Below are 19,160 nucleotides of genomic sequence, written 5' to 3'. Positions count from 1 at the left end.
TTACATAACCATCTTGGTATGTACTTTTGAAAATAATCATTAAATCATATCTACTCCTTAAGGACAAAGGACCTAATTCGCTTTGCGCAGATATATTGCACACCTAAAAGGAGTGATTGTTACGAACATCGAAATATTACGTCACAATCACTAAAACTCGATGAAAAATCGCTTATGACGCAATGTATAGCTGTTCATCGTCATCAGTACTCACTTTAATATTGCATGTAGATAGCGATCTTGCTTTCATTAGAAATGCTGAAATACGCTTTTCAACATTTTTTAACATGCACAAATTTTGCTAGGGAATGTTAAAGTTCTGTAGTGAGTTTTATATTAGATATTTATAAGCATCTACATAGATTATTTCATAGAGTTTGAGCCAATGAACAAATCATTTACATTTCGATCTGCATCAATACTTGTAACAAAAAAATATATTTTACTTAAAAAAAATGTATAGCAAACTCTTAGAGTTCTTTGCTTTCATAAATCAACTTCAAAATGATGTACAAAGCCTTTTTCTTAGAGTTTGTGCAGTACTTTTCATAAAAAATTGAAGAAAATTCACGTTGCATCGCACTTTGACCTGTGCTCTCAAATAAAAAATTTGATGACATGGTCATTTTTTAAATGATATTAATATCAAAATTATCATATAAGTATCATATTTCAATTTGGATAGAAAATTTAAAATTGCAGGATTTTTTCAAAATCATTTTTTCTCTTACAAGAACTATTTTCCCCATTATGTTCAATTGAAGAAGAAAAGTAATACACACAATTTTTGTAATGGTCCCTACTAAAAATCTAATTCGATTTTCTTGTTATTTTTTTATTGATTTTGATATATCTTTAGTAACTGTAACTCATATAAAATTTCATAAAAATCGCTATTGTAAAAGTGAATTGGGTCCACTATCCTTAAAAAATTTTTTTTCTCTACAAAGTCTCTGGTACTATATTTTTAGTTGCAAAAACGAACTATATTAACATGTTAATATGGCTGAGAGCGTATATATTGGCTTTACAGCCACAATTCCCAATAATATATTTCATTCAAATATACATCAGTATGAATATAAATATAAGCACTGAATGCTTATTTCTGGATTTCGTTGGTCCTGTAACACATCAAGTGATGCAGATAAATTATCATACCACGCTAATGCGCAGTATTCAATTTGTCTGCACCGCTTGGTGTGTTACAGGACCGACGACATCCAAAAATAAGCATTCAGTGCTTAAATAAGGTATCTTAACAAAAATATAACAAAAATGCTGTAATCATTATAAACCAAAAATTGACCACAAATCTTCCTTTAAAATCATGGTCTTTCATGTTGCATGTTCAAACCTGACCCATAAAGAATAGAAAGTGTATTTGCTTCAGAGCACTTATCTTTTCCATCTTAAAATAATGACTGTATGATGTCTGGATAAGCCATTCTTATTCTAAAATCATTTATAAAAAGGAGGTTTAAAAGATTTGACATTTTATTTTAAAACTTAACAAAAAGCACATAACATCCACATTATTGACTCATTCTCTCCAGTTCACACTTCACCACAACCCATTACAAGTGGATCACATCACTCGTCTGAAATGTTTTCCTGTCTTTTACAGGTAACAGTTTGTTTGTCTGGGTACAAATACTAGCGTTCTCTGTAGGGGTCACAACGACACCACTCAGAACTTGTCCTTTCTCTTCCTTCCAGTATACTTTGAGTCTGCTCTAACTTCCCTGAAATTAATGACCACACAAGAATTAGTTTTTAAAGGAGATTATGATCATTCTTTAAAGAAAAGCATTTAATTATTGCTTAAATGAAACATGAACAAATTGAAGATATAGAGAACCCCTTGTAATATTTTACATAGTATGTACTTTTTTGTTACTGTGTCAATAAGTTGATAGATTTGACTTAATTTTGTTTGCTAATAGTTAATTCAAATTTATGAAAACATTGAAGTTTGGACTTGCGGTCTTCAGGTTCATCAACGTTCATACTATCTAGTCATGAAACCTCGAAATTTTACTGGCAATGCCATTCCATGTGTAAAATTTAACCTTGGAATCCCACTCACCCCCTTTTATTGGTAAGAAATTTAGGAGAAGAGACCTCAGTCCCCTGTGAGCCCTGCTCCTACTACAGGTGAGCCCAATGATCCACTGCCGTGTCACAACAGTTTTATTGTGTTACAATATAAAGCAATATCTTACCTCCCGCTAATTTGTAAGGAATTCATTGGTTACCAGCAGTTACGTGGAGAATATGTATATTTCATGCATAGTAAATACGAAATATATCTCCCTTTGAGCATTATGACGTCATTCTTAGAGTATTGTGATGTCAGGTTTTGTACCCAAATTGAAACTTGTAACTTTGTTATAAAACGCTTGATCATCTTTATGTCATTTACACAAAGGCAGTCAGTAAGATAAAATCGTTACGTAGTCTACGTCATGTAGTAACTGGGTAGGGGCTGATACCTGGGGAGGCGGAGACTATGTATGACTATGTAACTAATAATACCCAGATGCTGTAGAATATAGTTAATATTGAACCATTAGGTACATGTACGTAGGGACACTCACTTTCCCTGGCGCCGTCTCCGCTCTTTTTTGGACAATATCCAGTCCTTGTTTGTCTTGGGATTTTTCCCTCTCATGTTTTTCATTCTCTCTCTATAAAGATAAATAAAAATCTCTGAGCAAAAGTATAAAGCAGCAGGTTACTATACCTCACAGCAAACTGTTTTTATAAAATGAAAGCAGACACGAAAGGAATTCATATAATTAAAGTTTTCACAATAATATGTATTTCTGTTGAATGGAATAAATTAACTGAATCAGATGAATTAATAATTTAATTGAAATAAATTTCACTGTCTTTGCATGTAAACATTATGACAATTAGATGAATCTGCCATAGTGGAGCAGAAAAATAACAGAAGTATTGGATTTATTACTGGATACACCATCAGACAGACAAGATTCCTTCTCTCCAAGTGTATGAGGGGACATCTTGGTACAGGTGTTACCTCTCTGTACAGGTGTTACCTTTCTGTACAGGTGTTACCTGTTACCTTTCTGTACGGGTGTTACCTCTCTGTACAGGTGTTACCTCTCTGTACAGGTGTTACCTCTCTGTACAGTACAGGTGTTACCTTTCTTTACAGGTGTTACCTCTCTGTACAGTACAGGTGTTACCTTTCTTTACAGGTGTTACCTCTCTGTACAGTACAGGTGTTACCTTTCTGTACAGGTGTTACCTTTTGTCTGTGAAAGAGACGTGACTGGACGATGACTGCTCCTCCCCCAGGCCCTTGGGTAGCTGCTGTGGCTGACCACCGGCGAACAAACACAGAAACATCCTACAAACAATTCCTCAGATTAACCTAGTGACTAAGTTAGTAAAATACAAACTACAATCTACATGTGATTTGTGTTCATCAGGTAAATTTTTGATAAACGAAACCATTCATTTTTCAAATTACCAGGTAATTTCAAATAAAACTACATTTTTAGCCGGGCTCTGCTGAAAGCAGAGTCCTGGCTATAGGCAGGCAAATCGCCAATGTTACTATAAATAGCACAAATAAACAAAAAACCAAACAGCGTCAAGGTAAAGCTTCCGCTATACCAAATAGTTACACAAAAAGCCACGTTTTGTCAAAAGTGTTGGCATTTTGTTTCTTTTTCTTAAATTTCGAATGAATTGTCTATCTTTTTTAGTTTTCTTATAAATAACATATTTTTAAAACATTACTATACATTTGGACACAAACAATGCGCATGAATTTCCATGAACTACTTTGCTGCGCGATGAAGAAACGGGGATTGAATATATAATGCTTGTTGCAAAATTCAAGGCAGCAACTGTTTTAACTGTTTAACTTCTACTAGACAGACATATTTTTTGTTTATAGCCGCTTACAAAATTTTGTCGCTCTTTGATGCTTTGCCGACATTAAAAGCATGAGAGAGAGAGAGAGAGAGAGAGAGAGAGAGAGAGAGATATTTTCAGTCTTTACTACTCAATATGCATAAAGACACACCAAAAGAGCCCGGCTTTCAGTACTTCGGTACTTTGATTAACTGTTAGTAGCACATAAACACACAAACATTTTACAGTCTTAAAAAAAATATACTTAAATTTTTTTCTAACATCTTTTCAATATCATCATTCACACAAGACACCCCAAAACTAATGGAACAGATGCTGTCTTGTGGATTTTAGAGTAACTTTGTAAATGTAACACAACTGTATAAGTTTCAGCAAGAACACATGCATGATATATCGATATCAAACTGTTTATGTCTCTTCTTATGACCGTATGTTACATTGAAGTGGAACACATTTTAACTTCTGACCAGTAAGCCAGTGCTACAGAGTGACTCACTTTTTGGCCTTGGTACTGTTAGGGTAGTCCACGACTAGTCCTCCGGTCCACCCTGCCTTCATGGCTTGTTGGGTAATTAGCTCCAGCTGTAAAGAAGCTATTGTTATAAGGAATCAACAGAATATGTACAATTGTTCACATGCCTAACAGTGCAAGACTTCAAGACCAGAGTAAGAGTGATCCACGTATGTATGGGCCTGATAAGTGATCCATCTGGCTTCACACATGTGAAAAATTCAAATCATTTTGGAAACAACAATAATCCAGAGTTAGTTCCCTTGAAGGTCGTCAGGTCATAGTTATCAACTTTAGCATTTCAATGAAAATGTTCTTGTTTGTTATGTAATTTGCCAAATGTTGAACTATTGAGAAGTGATTATGGTTTTGATGCTGCTCAACTATAGATAGAATTTGTAATTGTGATATAAACATTTAAAAGAAACAAGAGGCCCATGGGCCACATCGCTCACCTGAGCAACAATAGACGGAATCATATACAAAATATCTGCACAATGTCATACAATAGATCCTGTAAAAAAAAAATATTTCCCTCCACATTCTTATGTTTATCATTGAGCCCCTTTGTAAAAGGATGATTTTTCAATCATATTATACATAGCATTGCAGTGCTCGAGAAGATGATCAGACTTAAACAACTGTTTATATAAGGTTTATAAACCTACTTCAAGCTTTCAACTCCTCATGAGGCCCATGAATTGTTTAGGGGCCAGAGTCTTAACAATTTTAAAGAATCAACGATATCTCAAAATGTTTACAAGTAAGTAAAATCATATAAACAAGAGATGTTTGTAAAACACTTATGCCCCCCTCACTTTGGAAACCTCCTCAAAGAAAATGAACACAAACTGCAAAATAACTGGAATTTTTCAACGTCCAGGGGCCATAACTATGTCAAAAATTGCTCATACCCAAAATCAAATTGACCTAGATATTATCTAGATAAATCTGTATACCAAATTTCATTCAAATATGTTCATCCTCTGCGAAGAAAATGAGCGGATCCTGCAAATAACTGGAATTTTTCTACGTCCAAGGGCCATAACTCTGTCGAGAATTGCTCGATTGTACCCAATATCGAACTTGACCTAGATATTATCATGATAAAACCTGTATACCAAATTTCATTTAAATATGTTCATCCTCTGCGAAGAAAATGAACGGAAACTGCAAATAACTGGAATTTTTCTACGTCCAAGGGCCATAACTCTGTTGAAAATTGCTTGATCGTACCCAATATCGAACTTGACCTAGATATTATCATGATAAAACCGGTATACCAAATTTCATTTTAACGGACACTTTTGGTGGACCGACCGACCGACAGACCGACATACAGCAGCAAAGCAATATGCCCTCCCTTCTTCAAAGGGGGGCATAATAATATTTAAGTTTTTGTGAATAATTTCAATTTTTTCCTTTGTAAAATTGGACCCCTATTTGGCCTCACCCTACTCCTGAATATTATGATTTTGACAAATTTTAATCTACACTATCTGAACTGACTAAATTTAGAGATTTTCTAGGCAAATTGTGGTTTAGAAGTTTAATTTTAAAGATTTTCCCCTTATACTCCTATGTAAAAATTTGAACACCCCCCCCCCCCCCCATTGCCGCCCCACCCTACCCACAGGGGTTATGATTTGAACAGACTTAAATCTTATTTACCTGAGGATGCTTCCGCACAACTTACAGCTCTTCTGCCCAATAAGTTTCTGAAAGAAGATTTTAAAAGATTTTTCTCTATATATAATTTCTATGTAAAAATTCAACCCCCCCCCCCCCATTCTGGCCCCACCCTACTTATGGTGATCATGATTTGAATGAACTTGAATCTACACTACCTGAGTATGCTTCCACACTAGTTACAGCTTTTCTGGCTGATCAGTTTCGGAGAAGAAAATTTTTCAGATTTTTCTCTAGATGTTCTCATGTAAAAATTCCAACGTGGCCCCACCCTTTACCTTTGGGATAGCGATTTGAACAAAATTAAATCTAACTACCTGAGGATGCCTCCACACAAGTTATAGCTTTTCTGGCTGATCAGTTGTTCAAGATTTTTCCTTATATATTCCTATTAAAAATTCCATCCCCACCCCCCATTGTGGTCCCACCCTACTATGGGGATCATGATTTGACCAGGGTTGTCTCTAAGACCCTTGGGGCGGGGAATTTCCTGCCTATAATGTCTTTATTACCTGGCTATTTTTGCATTTCAAACACAATGTAACTATATGCAAGAACCCAGACCCCCTTCTACTTTTTTATTTCTTCCTTCTACTTCAAATTTTTTGAGACAACACTGATTTGAAAAAAACTTAAATCTACACTACCTGAGGATGCTTCCACACAAGTTACAGCTTTTCTGGCTGAGCAGCTTCTGAGAAGAAAATTTTTCAAGATTTTTCTCTTTATTTTCCAATGTAAAAATTCGACCCACCATTGTGGCCTCACCCTACCCCTGGCATGATTTGAGTTTCTGAGAAGATGTTTAAAGATTTACTATATATATTCCTATGTAAAAATTTTGACCCTCCATTGTGGCCCCAACCTACCCTGAGGATCATGATTTGAACAAGTTTGAATCTACACTACCTGAGGATGTTACCACACAAGTTACAGCTTTTCTTGTCATATGGTTTTAGAGAAGATTTTTTTTTTTAAATACAGTACTAACAAATTTTCAATGATTTTTAGTAAGCGGTATCCCCCCTTGAAAATGGGTGTGGCCCTTCATTTTAACAAACTTGAATCCTCTTTAGCTAAGGATGCAATGTGCTAAGTTTGGTTGAAATCGGCCCAGTGGTTCTGGAGAAGAATTCAAAAATGTAAAAAGTTTACAGACAGACCGACGCCGGACGAAAAGTGATCAGGAAAGCTCACTTGAACTTTCCGCTCAGGTGAGCTAAGAATTCAATAATGTTGCCAAAAAAGCAGATTTTTTTCAAAAGACAGGTTTTACACTCCAAATAAAACCCAGAATCATCTGTTTACAGCATGAATTTGCTACTCAGCAACACTGAATGTTCTAACAGATATGTACCGTACCTGGGAGCTGTTCTCTGGATAAAACTGAAACACTGCTTTACCTCCTCTAGCCTACAAAAAAGAATGTCTTATTAATAAATATATTGCTCTCAAAGTAATACATATTACAGTTAGTATTTAAAAATCTTCAGATTTAAAAGCTCTCTCATAAAAAAACACAAAAAACACAGGTGCCATTTTGAAATTTTTTGCACGTTCTCCAAAAAATACAATTAACAACCAGTACTTTAAAAATTCTACAGACTCTTGAAATAGAACTTTGCTGTTATGAAATGTTAATGATTACAATTGACTCACCACTGCAGCATAGAGCGAGGTGAAGAACTTGAGCAGTCTCTTTGGAGGATGGTGGTATTTCTTGTCTGCATTACAAAGCCACTGTAGAGCTGATATACTGTAAACACACACATACAATCATTGTGAAGCCAAGATACAGAAAACACACATATACAATCATTGTGAAGCCAAGATACTGTAAAACACACACATACAATCATTGTGAAGCCAAGATACTGTAAAACACACAAACAATCATTGTGAAGCCAAGATACTGTAAAACACACACATACAATCATTGTGAAGCCAAGATACTGTAAAACACACAAACAATCATTGTGAAGCCAAGATACTGTAAAACACTCATATACAATCATTGTGAAGCCAAGATACTGTAAAACACACATATACAATCATTGTGAAGCCAAGATACTGTAAAACACACATATACAATCATTGTGAAGCCAAGATACTGTAAACACACACATACAATCATTGTGAAGCCAAGATACTGTAAACACACACATACAATCATTGTGAAGCCAAGATACTGTAAAACACACATATACAATCATTGTGAAGCCAAGATACTGTTAAACACCCATATACAATCATTGTGAAGCCAAGATACTGTAAAACACATGCATTCAATCATTACAGAGCTACTGTAGAACCAAAATGAGGTAAACACTCACATACAACCATTACAGAGCCACTGTGGAACTGAGATACTGTAAACACTCACATACAACCACTACAGAGCTACTGTAGAGCCAACATACTGTAAACACACACATACAACTATTACAGTTTTACTGTAGAACCAAATGATGTAAACACTCACTTACAAACATTACAGAACCACTGTGGAGCTGAGATACTGTAAACACACACATACAACCATACAGTGCTACTGTAGAACCAAAATGTTGTAAACACTCACATACAACCATTACAGAGCCACTGTGGAGCTGAGATACTGTAAACACACACATACAACCATTACAGTGCTACTGTAGAATCAAAATGTTGTAAACACTCACATACAACCATTACAGAGCCACTGTGGAGCTGAGATACTGTAAACATGCACATACAACCATTACAGTGCTACTGTAGAACCAAAATGTTGTAAACACTCACATACAACCATTACAGAGCCATTGTAATGCTGAGATACTGTAAACACACACATACAATCATAAAAGAGTTACTGTAGAGTTACTGTAGAATCAAAATCATGTAAACAAACACATACAATTGTTACAAGCCACTGTAGAGCCAATATATTGTAAACACACAGTACAATCATCACAGAGCTACAGTATAGCCAAAATGCTGTAAACACTCACATTCAACCATTACAGAGTGACTATGTAAACACACACATACACTGTTGAGCCAATATACAGTAATCACGCACATACAATAATTACAGAGCCACGGTAGATACAAGATGCTGTAAACACATACACACAAACAAAGCAAATAGCGGAGCAAATTTTTACAGCTGAATCATTTTATTTTATGGGGGTCATGTTCATGGGTAATCAGGAACTTATTTGAGTAATTCATAAACACAAAATCACTGAACTACAACAAGCTACATGTACTACTTTTGCACTGTGAAAAAAATAAATTAATAAAGATGTACACACATTGTAAAATGAGATATACAATTTTGTGTACTGCTTTGTGAAAGAATTAAAATATAAAAACAAGAGGTGCACACTGTTATCAGCATGATTTAAAATATATCTTCATCTTAAAATTTCATTCCCTATATATACATAATAATCCTTTACTTCTTTGTTTTTTGCATGGATACATTTTGCTTCAAGGCCAATACAGTCAAACTTCATTACCTTGAACTAGATGGGACTGTTTAAAAACTTTGATATATCCGAGTATTCGAGATATCAATGGTTAAATACTTAAAAAATAAGTGGTTGGGACTTATAAGTCACTTCGACAGATCCATTTTTTTCGAGTTATCAGTGTTCAAGATATCGAAGTTCAACTGTATCTGGGTTTTTTTTAGTAATTGGATCTGTTTTCCATGCGTGGTCCCAACACGTCAAGGGTTTCGGATTCTCACCTAGGAGAGGTGAGTATCAGAATCCCTTGACTTGGGAAGTTGTTTTCCATGACGATTACCACACCTTGTTTTACCTGATTACTCCATCAAAGGTGCCGGGTTTGAACGGGATGCCGTAACCCATGTCCCCCAGAATTAAGTCTCCTTCCACTTCCCGGTCAACAGCCACATCTAGGCGAACAAAAGAAATTAATGTACAATTTACTCATAAGGACAAGCAGACACTGGCAGTGATTATAATTTTTGTCGGCACAAAATGCTGTAAACAATAGATGGTAAAATGGGCCACCAAAGTCAACAAGAATAAACATTTTATCAAGATGATCAACAAATGATCTGTGGAGTCATCATACCAAGTATTTTTGAGGGGAACATTATTCCAGGGTATGTCCCCTTGCCCCCTTACTAAACTCATTCTGTTTATTCACTACAGAATGTTTTATTCAATAAAAATATTTTTCTGCTTGTAAAATGAATTTGAACGAAAAAGTGAGCAAGCTTACATACCCCGCGCTCCTCCAATACTTGAAAATACTACACATAATGAGTTGAACTGCATAATTAAAAGTAATTGAATGAGAGAGAATTTCTCCCAAAACAACAATAAAATTCTAAAATCTAAAGTGCCAAAATTCCTGGAAACAATTAAGAAACCAGAATTTCCTCTTAATATGCACATCTATATATTGTGTCTTAATTCCCTACAAAGTTTAGGTAAATTTTTGTGCAGAAGTTGAAAAGTTACACTTAAGTTGGCTCTATACACCACTTTTTGATGACGCAGTACGCAAAAAAGTAAATCTGGAAGCATGCAATTCCGGTACTGGCTGATTTAAACTGAGGCGAATTGTGTGGGGACCGCTCTTTTGAAAAATTTGTTAAATGAATAGATTGATTTTCATAATTGGAAAGTGTTTATTTGCAATGATTTTCATTCAATTTTTTTTAGGTCACATTTATTAAAATACATATCCTTATAACATCAATCAGCTTTTTCAGATGATTTGTGAACAAAGTAAGAAAATATGAACAATTATGTTTTGGGGAAATACTAAAAAGAAATTGCAATAAAATCATTTTTGAATGTTAAGAAGTGTTATATATTTTTTTAGATGTCCGAAGGAAATATCCATCATACGACAAAAAATATTCTCTCAATTTGTTAGTAGTTAACTTTTTAAAAATTATTTTACGAAAACTCGAAAAAACATTAAAATATTCTTTAAAAATACTTATCGTATCCCTATCATCATTTTAATATTTGATAAGTATATGTTTTGTGGTCTTCTATTGAAAATTGGAATAAACTGTGGGTGTATAGAGCCACCTTAAAACTGTTCATTACTACATATACATTCAAAATATGGCCAAAAGCTTAAGTGGAAAAGAGTCTAAATTCCAAGAAAATGATGAAAGCAGAATTTTCTGGTAATATGCAAATTTACTCAATGTGTCCTAATTCCTTGCAAAGCTTTGGGAAATTCTGAGCAGCAGTTTAAGAGAGGTTGTAAAAAAACAGAACTGACTGACTGATAGGTAAACATATAATTATAGCGGTACATGTAATACCTTTCGCAACAAGTTGTGTGGGGTATCAAAAACTTTTTATAAATTGACCCCAATGAATATGCTAATGATTCCACAGTGTTATATTTGACAAATAGGTGTTTGATTACAGACACAGAGAAAGAAGTGATTGACTAACCCAGCATGTGTGAGCTGATGTCCATACCGACCCAGTAATGGCCTTGCTCTGTGATGCTCTCCCCACTCAAACCAGACCCACACCTGTCCAACAAAAAAAAGTGTCAAAATAAAACCAAAAAAAGCACATAATGGGTTTAAGCACCAAAAACAAGTACACGTTAATCTCTGCACGCATCAACAGTGTCTGTACCAAGGTGTACTTACAACATTAGCCTGCTTTAGCAGCCACTCTGGTATTAGATATTGCCTTTTATCATCTAAACTGTGACTGAAACCTTTACTAATGAGTCTTGTTCCTCCTCTCAAAAAATATGTTTCTCGAAACGTAATCAATATCAGATTTCAATACATGTAACGCTATTGCTCAAGTCAGCTTAACGAGTCGTATATCAAAAAATCATAAGCAAAGGGACATTCATTAATATAAGTAACCATTCAATAAATCCACATTCATTAATATAAGTAACCAATCAATACATCCACATTCATTAATATAAGTAACCAATCAATAAATCAACATTCCTTAAAATATAAGTAACCATTCAATAAATCCATATCGTGTATCCACCAGAGACCAGAATAATGGCATGATATGGTATATGGGAAACAAACTGGATGACCTAGATTATGCCGATGACCTATGCCTTATCTCTTCCACTCATCAGCATATTCAGGAAAAAACAACCAAACTGCACACAACATCTACAAGCCTAGGACTTAACATCAATTTAAAGAAGACCAAAATAATGAGAATAAATGCACGGAACAAGAACTCAGTACAAGTAAATGGAGAGCCTTTGGAAGATGTAGACACCTTTACATACCTGGGCAGCATTATAACAACATCAGGAGGTACGGACGAGGATATTACATCAAGAATTAATAAAGCCCGTCATGTGTTTGCCATCTTAAATCCAGTATGAACATCCTCCTATATGACCACAAGAACAAAACTCAGGATTTTCAACAGCAATGTAAAATCAGTATTGCTATATGGCTCAAAATGCTGGAAGCTCCGGAAAGACCTCACAAAGAAACTGAGAGTATTTGTAAACCGATGCTTACGGTCCATATTCAAGATCAGATGGCCAAAAGTAATATCTAATAACGAACTCAGAGATATGGAAGGTCAAGAAGACATAGCCGTGGAAATCGCTAGAAGGAAGTGGAGATGGATCGGCCATGTGCTCAGAAAAGACCAGCACGACATTACCAGAGAAAGCATCTTCTGGACAGCTGATGGGAAAAGGAAAAGGGGTAGGCCTAAAACAACATGGCGAAGAACAGCAGAGAGTGAGCTGAAAAAGATAGAGCTAACATGGAAAACAGTGGTGGCAAAAGCAAAGAATCGGACTGGGTGGAGAGACTGTGTGGCTGCCTTATGTGCCACCTGGCATGAAGAGGCCTAAGTAAGTAAGTAATTCAATAAATCCACATTCCTTAAAATATAAGTAACCAATCAATAAATCCTTATTCATTAATATAAGTAACCATTCAATAAATCCAAATTCATTACATGTATTACAATAAAACTCGTTTAGTAGGAACAAGAATATGTATAAGTAACCAATCAATTCATACCCAATATCTAAGACAAAGCATGGTTGATCAGGAAGCTTAAGAATCTCCAGGGCTCGCTCTGACAGATGACTCTGTATCTCTATCATACGCGTACTGAAACGATAATCACAGTATAAAGAGCTAGTGCCTCACTTTCATATCGTGCACAGTCAATCTACCACAGTATCCTTATTTCAATGGCTTAAAGTATCTCACTATTAGAAATACATGTATTGTGAAATTTCTTACTTTGATGAATACTTCTTTGCTTCATCTTCATTATAAAACTGAAAAGATAATATATCTAATCATAATATGTTTGACAGTGTGACCATTTGGAGGCAATCTGATTATTAATCAGCTGTTTGGCTATGCTACCGCTCTCAAACATCTGAATCAACTTGTATATATGGAGGTTAGTCAGGTTACACACAAACAACCCAATAATCTTGATAATAAAAAATAAGAGGCTAACAGACCTTAATGGTCACCTGAGTACCAGAGCCCATACAAAGACCTTTTGAGGATTCTAATATATGCATTAAATTAAGCTTCATCCTGGAGTTCAAAACAAACCCTAAAATATGGTCATGATTACCACCTTCCTACCTGAAATCTTACAAGGACATTGATATGATATAATTGTCCCATTTTTTTGTTAATTTTCAAGATAGCTTTTATGTTTATATGTTTTCATAGATCAACTAAAGGTGGCTAATATACAGCCATGCTTAACATTTATCAAAAACAACAACCCCAAAGTAACATGACACCATCTGGTATTTAATCAAAAATTATTGTACACATACCACACTGCAGTATTTTTGGCTTGCCAATTTTTATTTACTTTGAACTAGTCTATTGTTTATTTAAAAACTTCAAAAACTGTTTTGGTTGTTTTGTTTTATATAAAACTTGTTTAACTCTTTAAATATTTTAACTTCTTAATTACATTATTTAACAATGATTAATTGTTAAATATGAACAAGCAAGAGAACTCTAAATAACTAAATAAAAAGCATAATAAAATGTATATTTTATTCCCTTACCAGTTTAAGTGACTTTGCTTTCATGAAGAATCATATTTTATTTAAAAAAAAATAAAAACTGTCCCGTTATAACTGAACCAGGCTTCCAGATTTCCAATGCCGCGATACAAAGGAACTCTCTAATTTTTAAGGTGAATAAGACTTGTGATTTAAAAATAGCACACAAAAAAAACCAAAGTAAGTTGGGAAATCGATGTTTTTCAGAAAAGCTAGTCTAATACAAGTTTTTTGAACAGCAATAATGAGAAAATGATAACTTGAAATATATTTTCTAAGGGAAAAAATAAGTACCGCGATATTATGAGACACCAGTATACATGTATCTATACGATTAAGCAAGCAAAGAACATACAAATTCAGGGGGAGCTTGTCTTTCAGGTCTTCCTCCTGATGCCATGCTTCTAAATGTAACAGGAACTTGATATTGCACACTAAAATTAGTTAATTTCTTTACAATCCGGAATATTCGGACAACCAAAGCATGCAAGCGTCGAATTACATATGTTTAGACCCCAAGATGTTTAGGCACCAATTTCAAAATATTTAGGCACCTGTTGTTTTTAATATACTATAGTTCATTGTGTATCTCTTGAGCAGTTTTAAGCAAATAAATGCTTTTTTGTTAAATCTGGAGAAAATTAATTATATATATAATAAATTAATAATATATTGCCATTATGAGATTCGTGACTAGAACACATATATGAGGGTATGCATTATAGCATTCATATTTGAAAATTGGTTTGTTGCCTAACATCATTAAAATTATACAAAGTTTGAATATTTAAAAAAACAATCTTTTATCATTGATATTCTTCACACAGCAGCAGAATTACCGATATATAACTAAGAATAAAATCCCTGAAGCAACTCTCTACTCAAACACAAGTTATTTCTGTAATCATTCCAGTAGAAAGATATCTCGACAATATTATACAACTTGGCTGTTATAATTACGCTTATTCTTAACTGTAGATGCAGGTGATGAATATTTATTTCTTAGAGATATTTTTGGAATATTCTTTTAATGAAATTTAGAACCATTTTAACAAGAGCTTGGACTTTGGGTAGCAATGTGACTTATAGGCCTGTCTATTTCTTTGTAGGCCACTCAGGCATGGCTCTTTGAAATGAAAAAGATTTGTCAACAACAGTCTGGATTTTGAGCGAAGACTACGCAATCGGTGTATATTTCGCTTGAAACCAGCGTCATTTTAACTTGTTTTGACGCAAGGAATAGATCGTTGCATCCTACTGAAAGTCCAAGGTCTTGTTAAAATGGTTCTAATTAAAAGGCATGCAAAACAAATTCACATTTAATTACTGTTTGAGTTAATTTATTATTTTCAATGAAAATATCCATACATGTATAGAATATGTGATATTTTTAACAGATTTAGATAAATCATTGTGTAAAGATTCTTCATAATTTACTTCTCAAGAGTGGTTTGAAACCCCCATTGTATTGCAGGATCGGCTCTTCATTATCTCTCCTTATTAGCGCCTATCCAGCTGTCCAGAGAGGGGGCAGGATATTAAGGTGGATGTTGTTTTAACAATTTAATTAATGGTAATGGTGGTTTAACACTATATGGTAAAGAAATGCTCATTATTTTATCTTTGTTGAATAAAAATGATGCAATATTCAAATATACCCTTTGACTGGAATTAAGATCTAATAAAATTAAGATTCTGAATTTAAAAAAAATTGATAATTAATTAAATATTAAACACATAATATGGACTTTTTAATGTAGATTTTATTAATAAAAATTAAGTAAGAAAAAAAATATTTTTAAATTGATATACAAACAATTATAAATAAAATATTTGTCAAGAGATAAATCTCAATCTCAGTCTATTAAATTAGTCAATAATGTTAAACATATAAAAAAAAAAAAGAGGTTGGTGCTTAAACATCTTAAGACAGGTGCCTAAACATCTTGGGGCCTAAACATCTTATCAATTAAGGGCCTAAACATCATGGGGCCTAAAAGTCCTGCTACCGATGCCAACATCGAAATAACTACCTGGCTTATTTTTCGCCAGCGGAAATGGCCGAGTAGTTACGATTGCAAAATTTAGTCTCGTTCAACTAGACTGGCTGATATATATGCCTGTCTGATATCATCTTCTCACCAGAGGTCGTGCTACACAACCTTTGGTGAGAGAATGGTCTGATATGCACGATAGACGATAGAGACAGAGGACGAGTCTATCGTTCAACCAGACGCTCGGCTGTCTCCGTAAATCTCCGACGAGCAAAACTTATTAAATTAAAGATTAATATATTACATTCGTAACACGTTACATAATAGAAAGTTAATGGAAGAATGTTACAATATAATGATTTTAAAAACTTGTATTTTTTTGGTTTGGTGTAGGTAATATTACAATCGCTACTTCTCAGAAGTTGCGATTGTAGCCTCGGCTGATTCCGCTCCATACAAACCTCGGATGTGATTGGTGAAGGAATATCGCGCTGATACTAAAACATGTCCCATGGAGAAAACAAGTCCCACGTAAGTCCCACGTAAGTCCCACGGCAAATGCGGCTATATATCGATATAATTATGATTGATTATGAATAAATGTGATAAAATAATATTAATTCACACAACAAAATATTTTTATAAGCTTTTATTACGGATTTATCGACGAAAAATCAAAGATGTTGGTAAAGGTAGATAACTCGTACGTAGAATTCATACGGTAGCAGAAGAAATCTATATCCCCGCCGTTTAATTGATGGATAATTTTAATTTTCTCCAACAAAATAAAATCTAATAGCAGTAAAAAGTTGAATTTATATTCATTAATAAACACAAACTAAGTAAAAATCAGGTAAGTAGACAACTCATACGCAGAATGCATTCGCCCGCCGAGAAAAAAGCACTCTTGCCGCTTACCTGATGGGTTATTTTAATGTTTTATATTTTTTAACTTAAAAATGATCATATTAATACAATTTTTTTATTATGCCTGTCACCGAGGCTTTTATGATAAATTATAGTACAGTGAAAGATTTAATAACTAGTCTATACGAAACACACAAGCCTGAAGGAATGTACACGTGTACGCTTAAATTACCCTTGTCGAATACCTACATGTACCTATATTAATGGATATGATTTTTTCATTACCTTAGTTTTGTTTTTTTTAATCAACTGTACGTACGAGGGTTGTTAGAAAACTTCGCGGACAGTGATTTACGGCAAAATTACTGTGAACTTTGTAGGATGGCGCATGTTTTATTAAATGACTACCATTTGAAATCTCTGTGATTCAAGTTGTAAACGTTTTTCCTATAAAAAAAAAATAGTAGCATTCATATAAGAACCCTTTGGTCTCCATCGAAGATTTTCCTGCGTGCACACAAAATTAAATGACGGCCCGGTGCTCCAAGATGTCCATAAATATAACAGACGTCAAAGTTTTTGACTCATTTTTCAAGCGTTGTTCGTCCAAGTTCGGCGATAAAACGGTCAGAAATTCTTCAACTTAAAACTTTCATAAAATGACCCTCAGAAGTTATTGTGATGTCATATGAAATATCGTTTATTTTTATGCACTTCAACGGTACATTTTCTTAAGAAGGAAAAATGCGTACAAAATATAAAAAATTTAAAAAAACAAAAAAAAATTGACATGCTCCGTGAAGCATATTCATCAAATAATTAAGCTGTATATTTTTTATGGTGCATTTAAAACAAACAAATCGTTTCATATTTCTTAGAAAATAAAAGTTAAATCTGAAAAGTTTCGCTAGTATCATGTAAATAGTCCGCTCACAAGTCAACTTGTCCGCGAACTTTTCTAATAAACCCTCGTATACATGATTATTATTAATATTAAAACGTAATAAAAACCATCCGTTCATCCAGAATATTTTTGAGGGGTATATTCAGGTTTGTTAAGGGAGGGGATCGAGGAAGTTTAAGAACTTTGATTTGTTCCACGGGGGGCGGAACTCCAACCCCCCCTCCCCCACCCCCGAATCCCATCTAGATTCAGCTCATGAAAAGTATGTAATCGAAAATCATCTACAAAGCCAAAGAAAAATTCTTACATCTTCTCCAATTTTTCAAAATGTAAACAGTTACTAACATTGTACAGAACTGATTGTGTATATACGAAAATGTTCGTGCACTTTGCTTTAAACGTATATTCTTTCTCCGTATAAATTTACTAAAATTATGAATTTTGGAGAACAAATAATTATAAACTGGAATGCTTACACAAGTACGTTAGCCTGTTCTTTTTCATATCTAGATCTAAGACTTTCATTGCCTAGTTCACCAAACTAAATGTAAATCTTCAAGTCCTGATTTTGTTTCTAAAAACAAATATTACATACGCCATTCATAAGATTGTAGCAAAATTTTACATGATATCAGTGTAACGAATGTAACCGGGTATATTTTGGTTTCAATTTTCAATGGAGGAAAAAAAAAGCACCCGGTTCAATGTTTAACGTTGTAAAATGATTCAACTCAATGACATGGCAATCTTCTTGGTTATTATATGTCTGGTCTGTTTCGTAAATAATAATGAATTATACTTTCCTTTACAAAAACAATTTTGTTTTTCTGTATTTTATAAGCTTCTCGAAGATAGTAACACACGTTTAAATGTTCATGGTTATGAATGTACTATAGAAATTATACTTAAGTTTGACTAGTTAAAACACTGATGACTTATAATATTTTTTGATTAAGTGTTCAGTGTAAGTGTACATGAGATATATAAGGATTGAGTGTTATTCGTCGTCAATTTCATATAGATTACATAAAGATTACATATAAGTTTTAATTGGGTGTCAGAAACTCTGATAATTGTGTTGCATGTAGCGACCTTGCTCTATCAACGGGAATAATAAAAGTGGACTGCATAGTATTTTGAAACATAACTTTTTTGTGTTTCGTAGATCTACTCGTTCATAACTGTTATTTTTCCTAGTCACCTAAAACATTTGAGAGAGAGAGAGAGAGAGAGA

At 34.0% G+C, this 19,160-nt stretch overlaps 1 protein-coding gene across 1 annotated transcript; it reads right to left on the bottom strand.

Annotated features, from left to right (window-relative positions):
• Positions 1–1,479: 1,479 nt before the first annotated feature.
• LOC128190422 (probable 18S rRNA (guanine-N(7))-methyltransferase) lies at positions 1,480–14,600 on the bottom strand. The gene is made up of 11 exons (XM_052862464.1): positions 14,517–14,600; positions 13,365–13,402; positions 13,137–13,229; positions 11,554–11,636; positions 9,923–10,019; positions 7,772–7,868; positions 7,475–7,525; positions 4,409–4,494; positions 3,278–3,379; positions 2,601–2,690; positions 1,480–1,745 (listed from the first exon to the last, which is right to left on the bottom strand). Exons 1-11 carry the CDS (start codon positions 14,559–14,561, stop codon positions 1,691–1,693), a joined length of 837 nt encoding a protein of 278 aa, XP_052718424.1. The 5' UTR covers positions 14,562–14,600; the 3' UTR covers positions 1,480–1,690.
• Between the last annotated feature and the right edge of the window lie 4,560 nt (positions 14,601–19,160).

This window comes from Crassostrea angulata, chromosome 6 (assembly GCF_025612915.1).
Source record: "Crassostrea angulata isolate pt1a10 chromosome 6, ASM2561291v2, whole genome shotgun sequence".
In the NCBI taxonomy this organism is placed as follows: Eukaryota; Metazoa; Mollusca; class Bivalvia; order Ostreida; family Ostreidae; genus Magallana; species Magallana angulata.
This window is presented reverse-complemented; position numbering and strand designations above follow the sequence as displayed.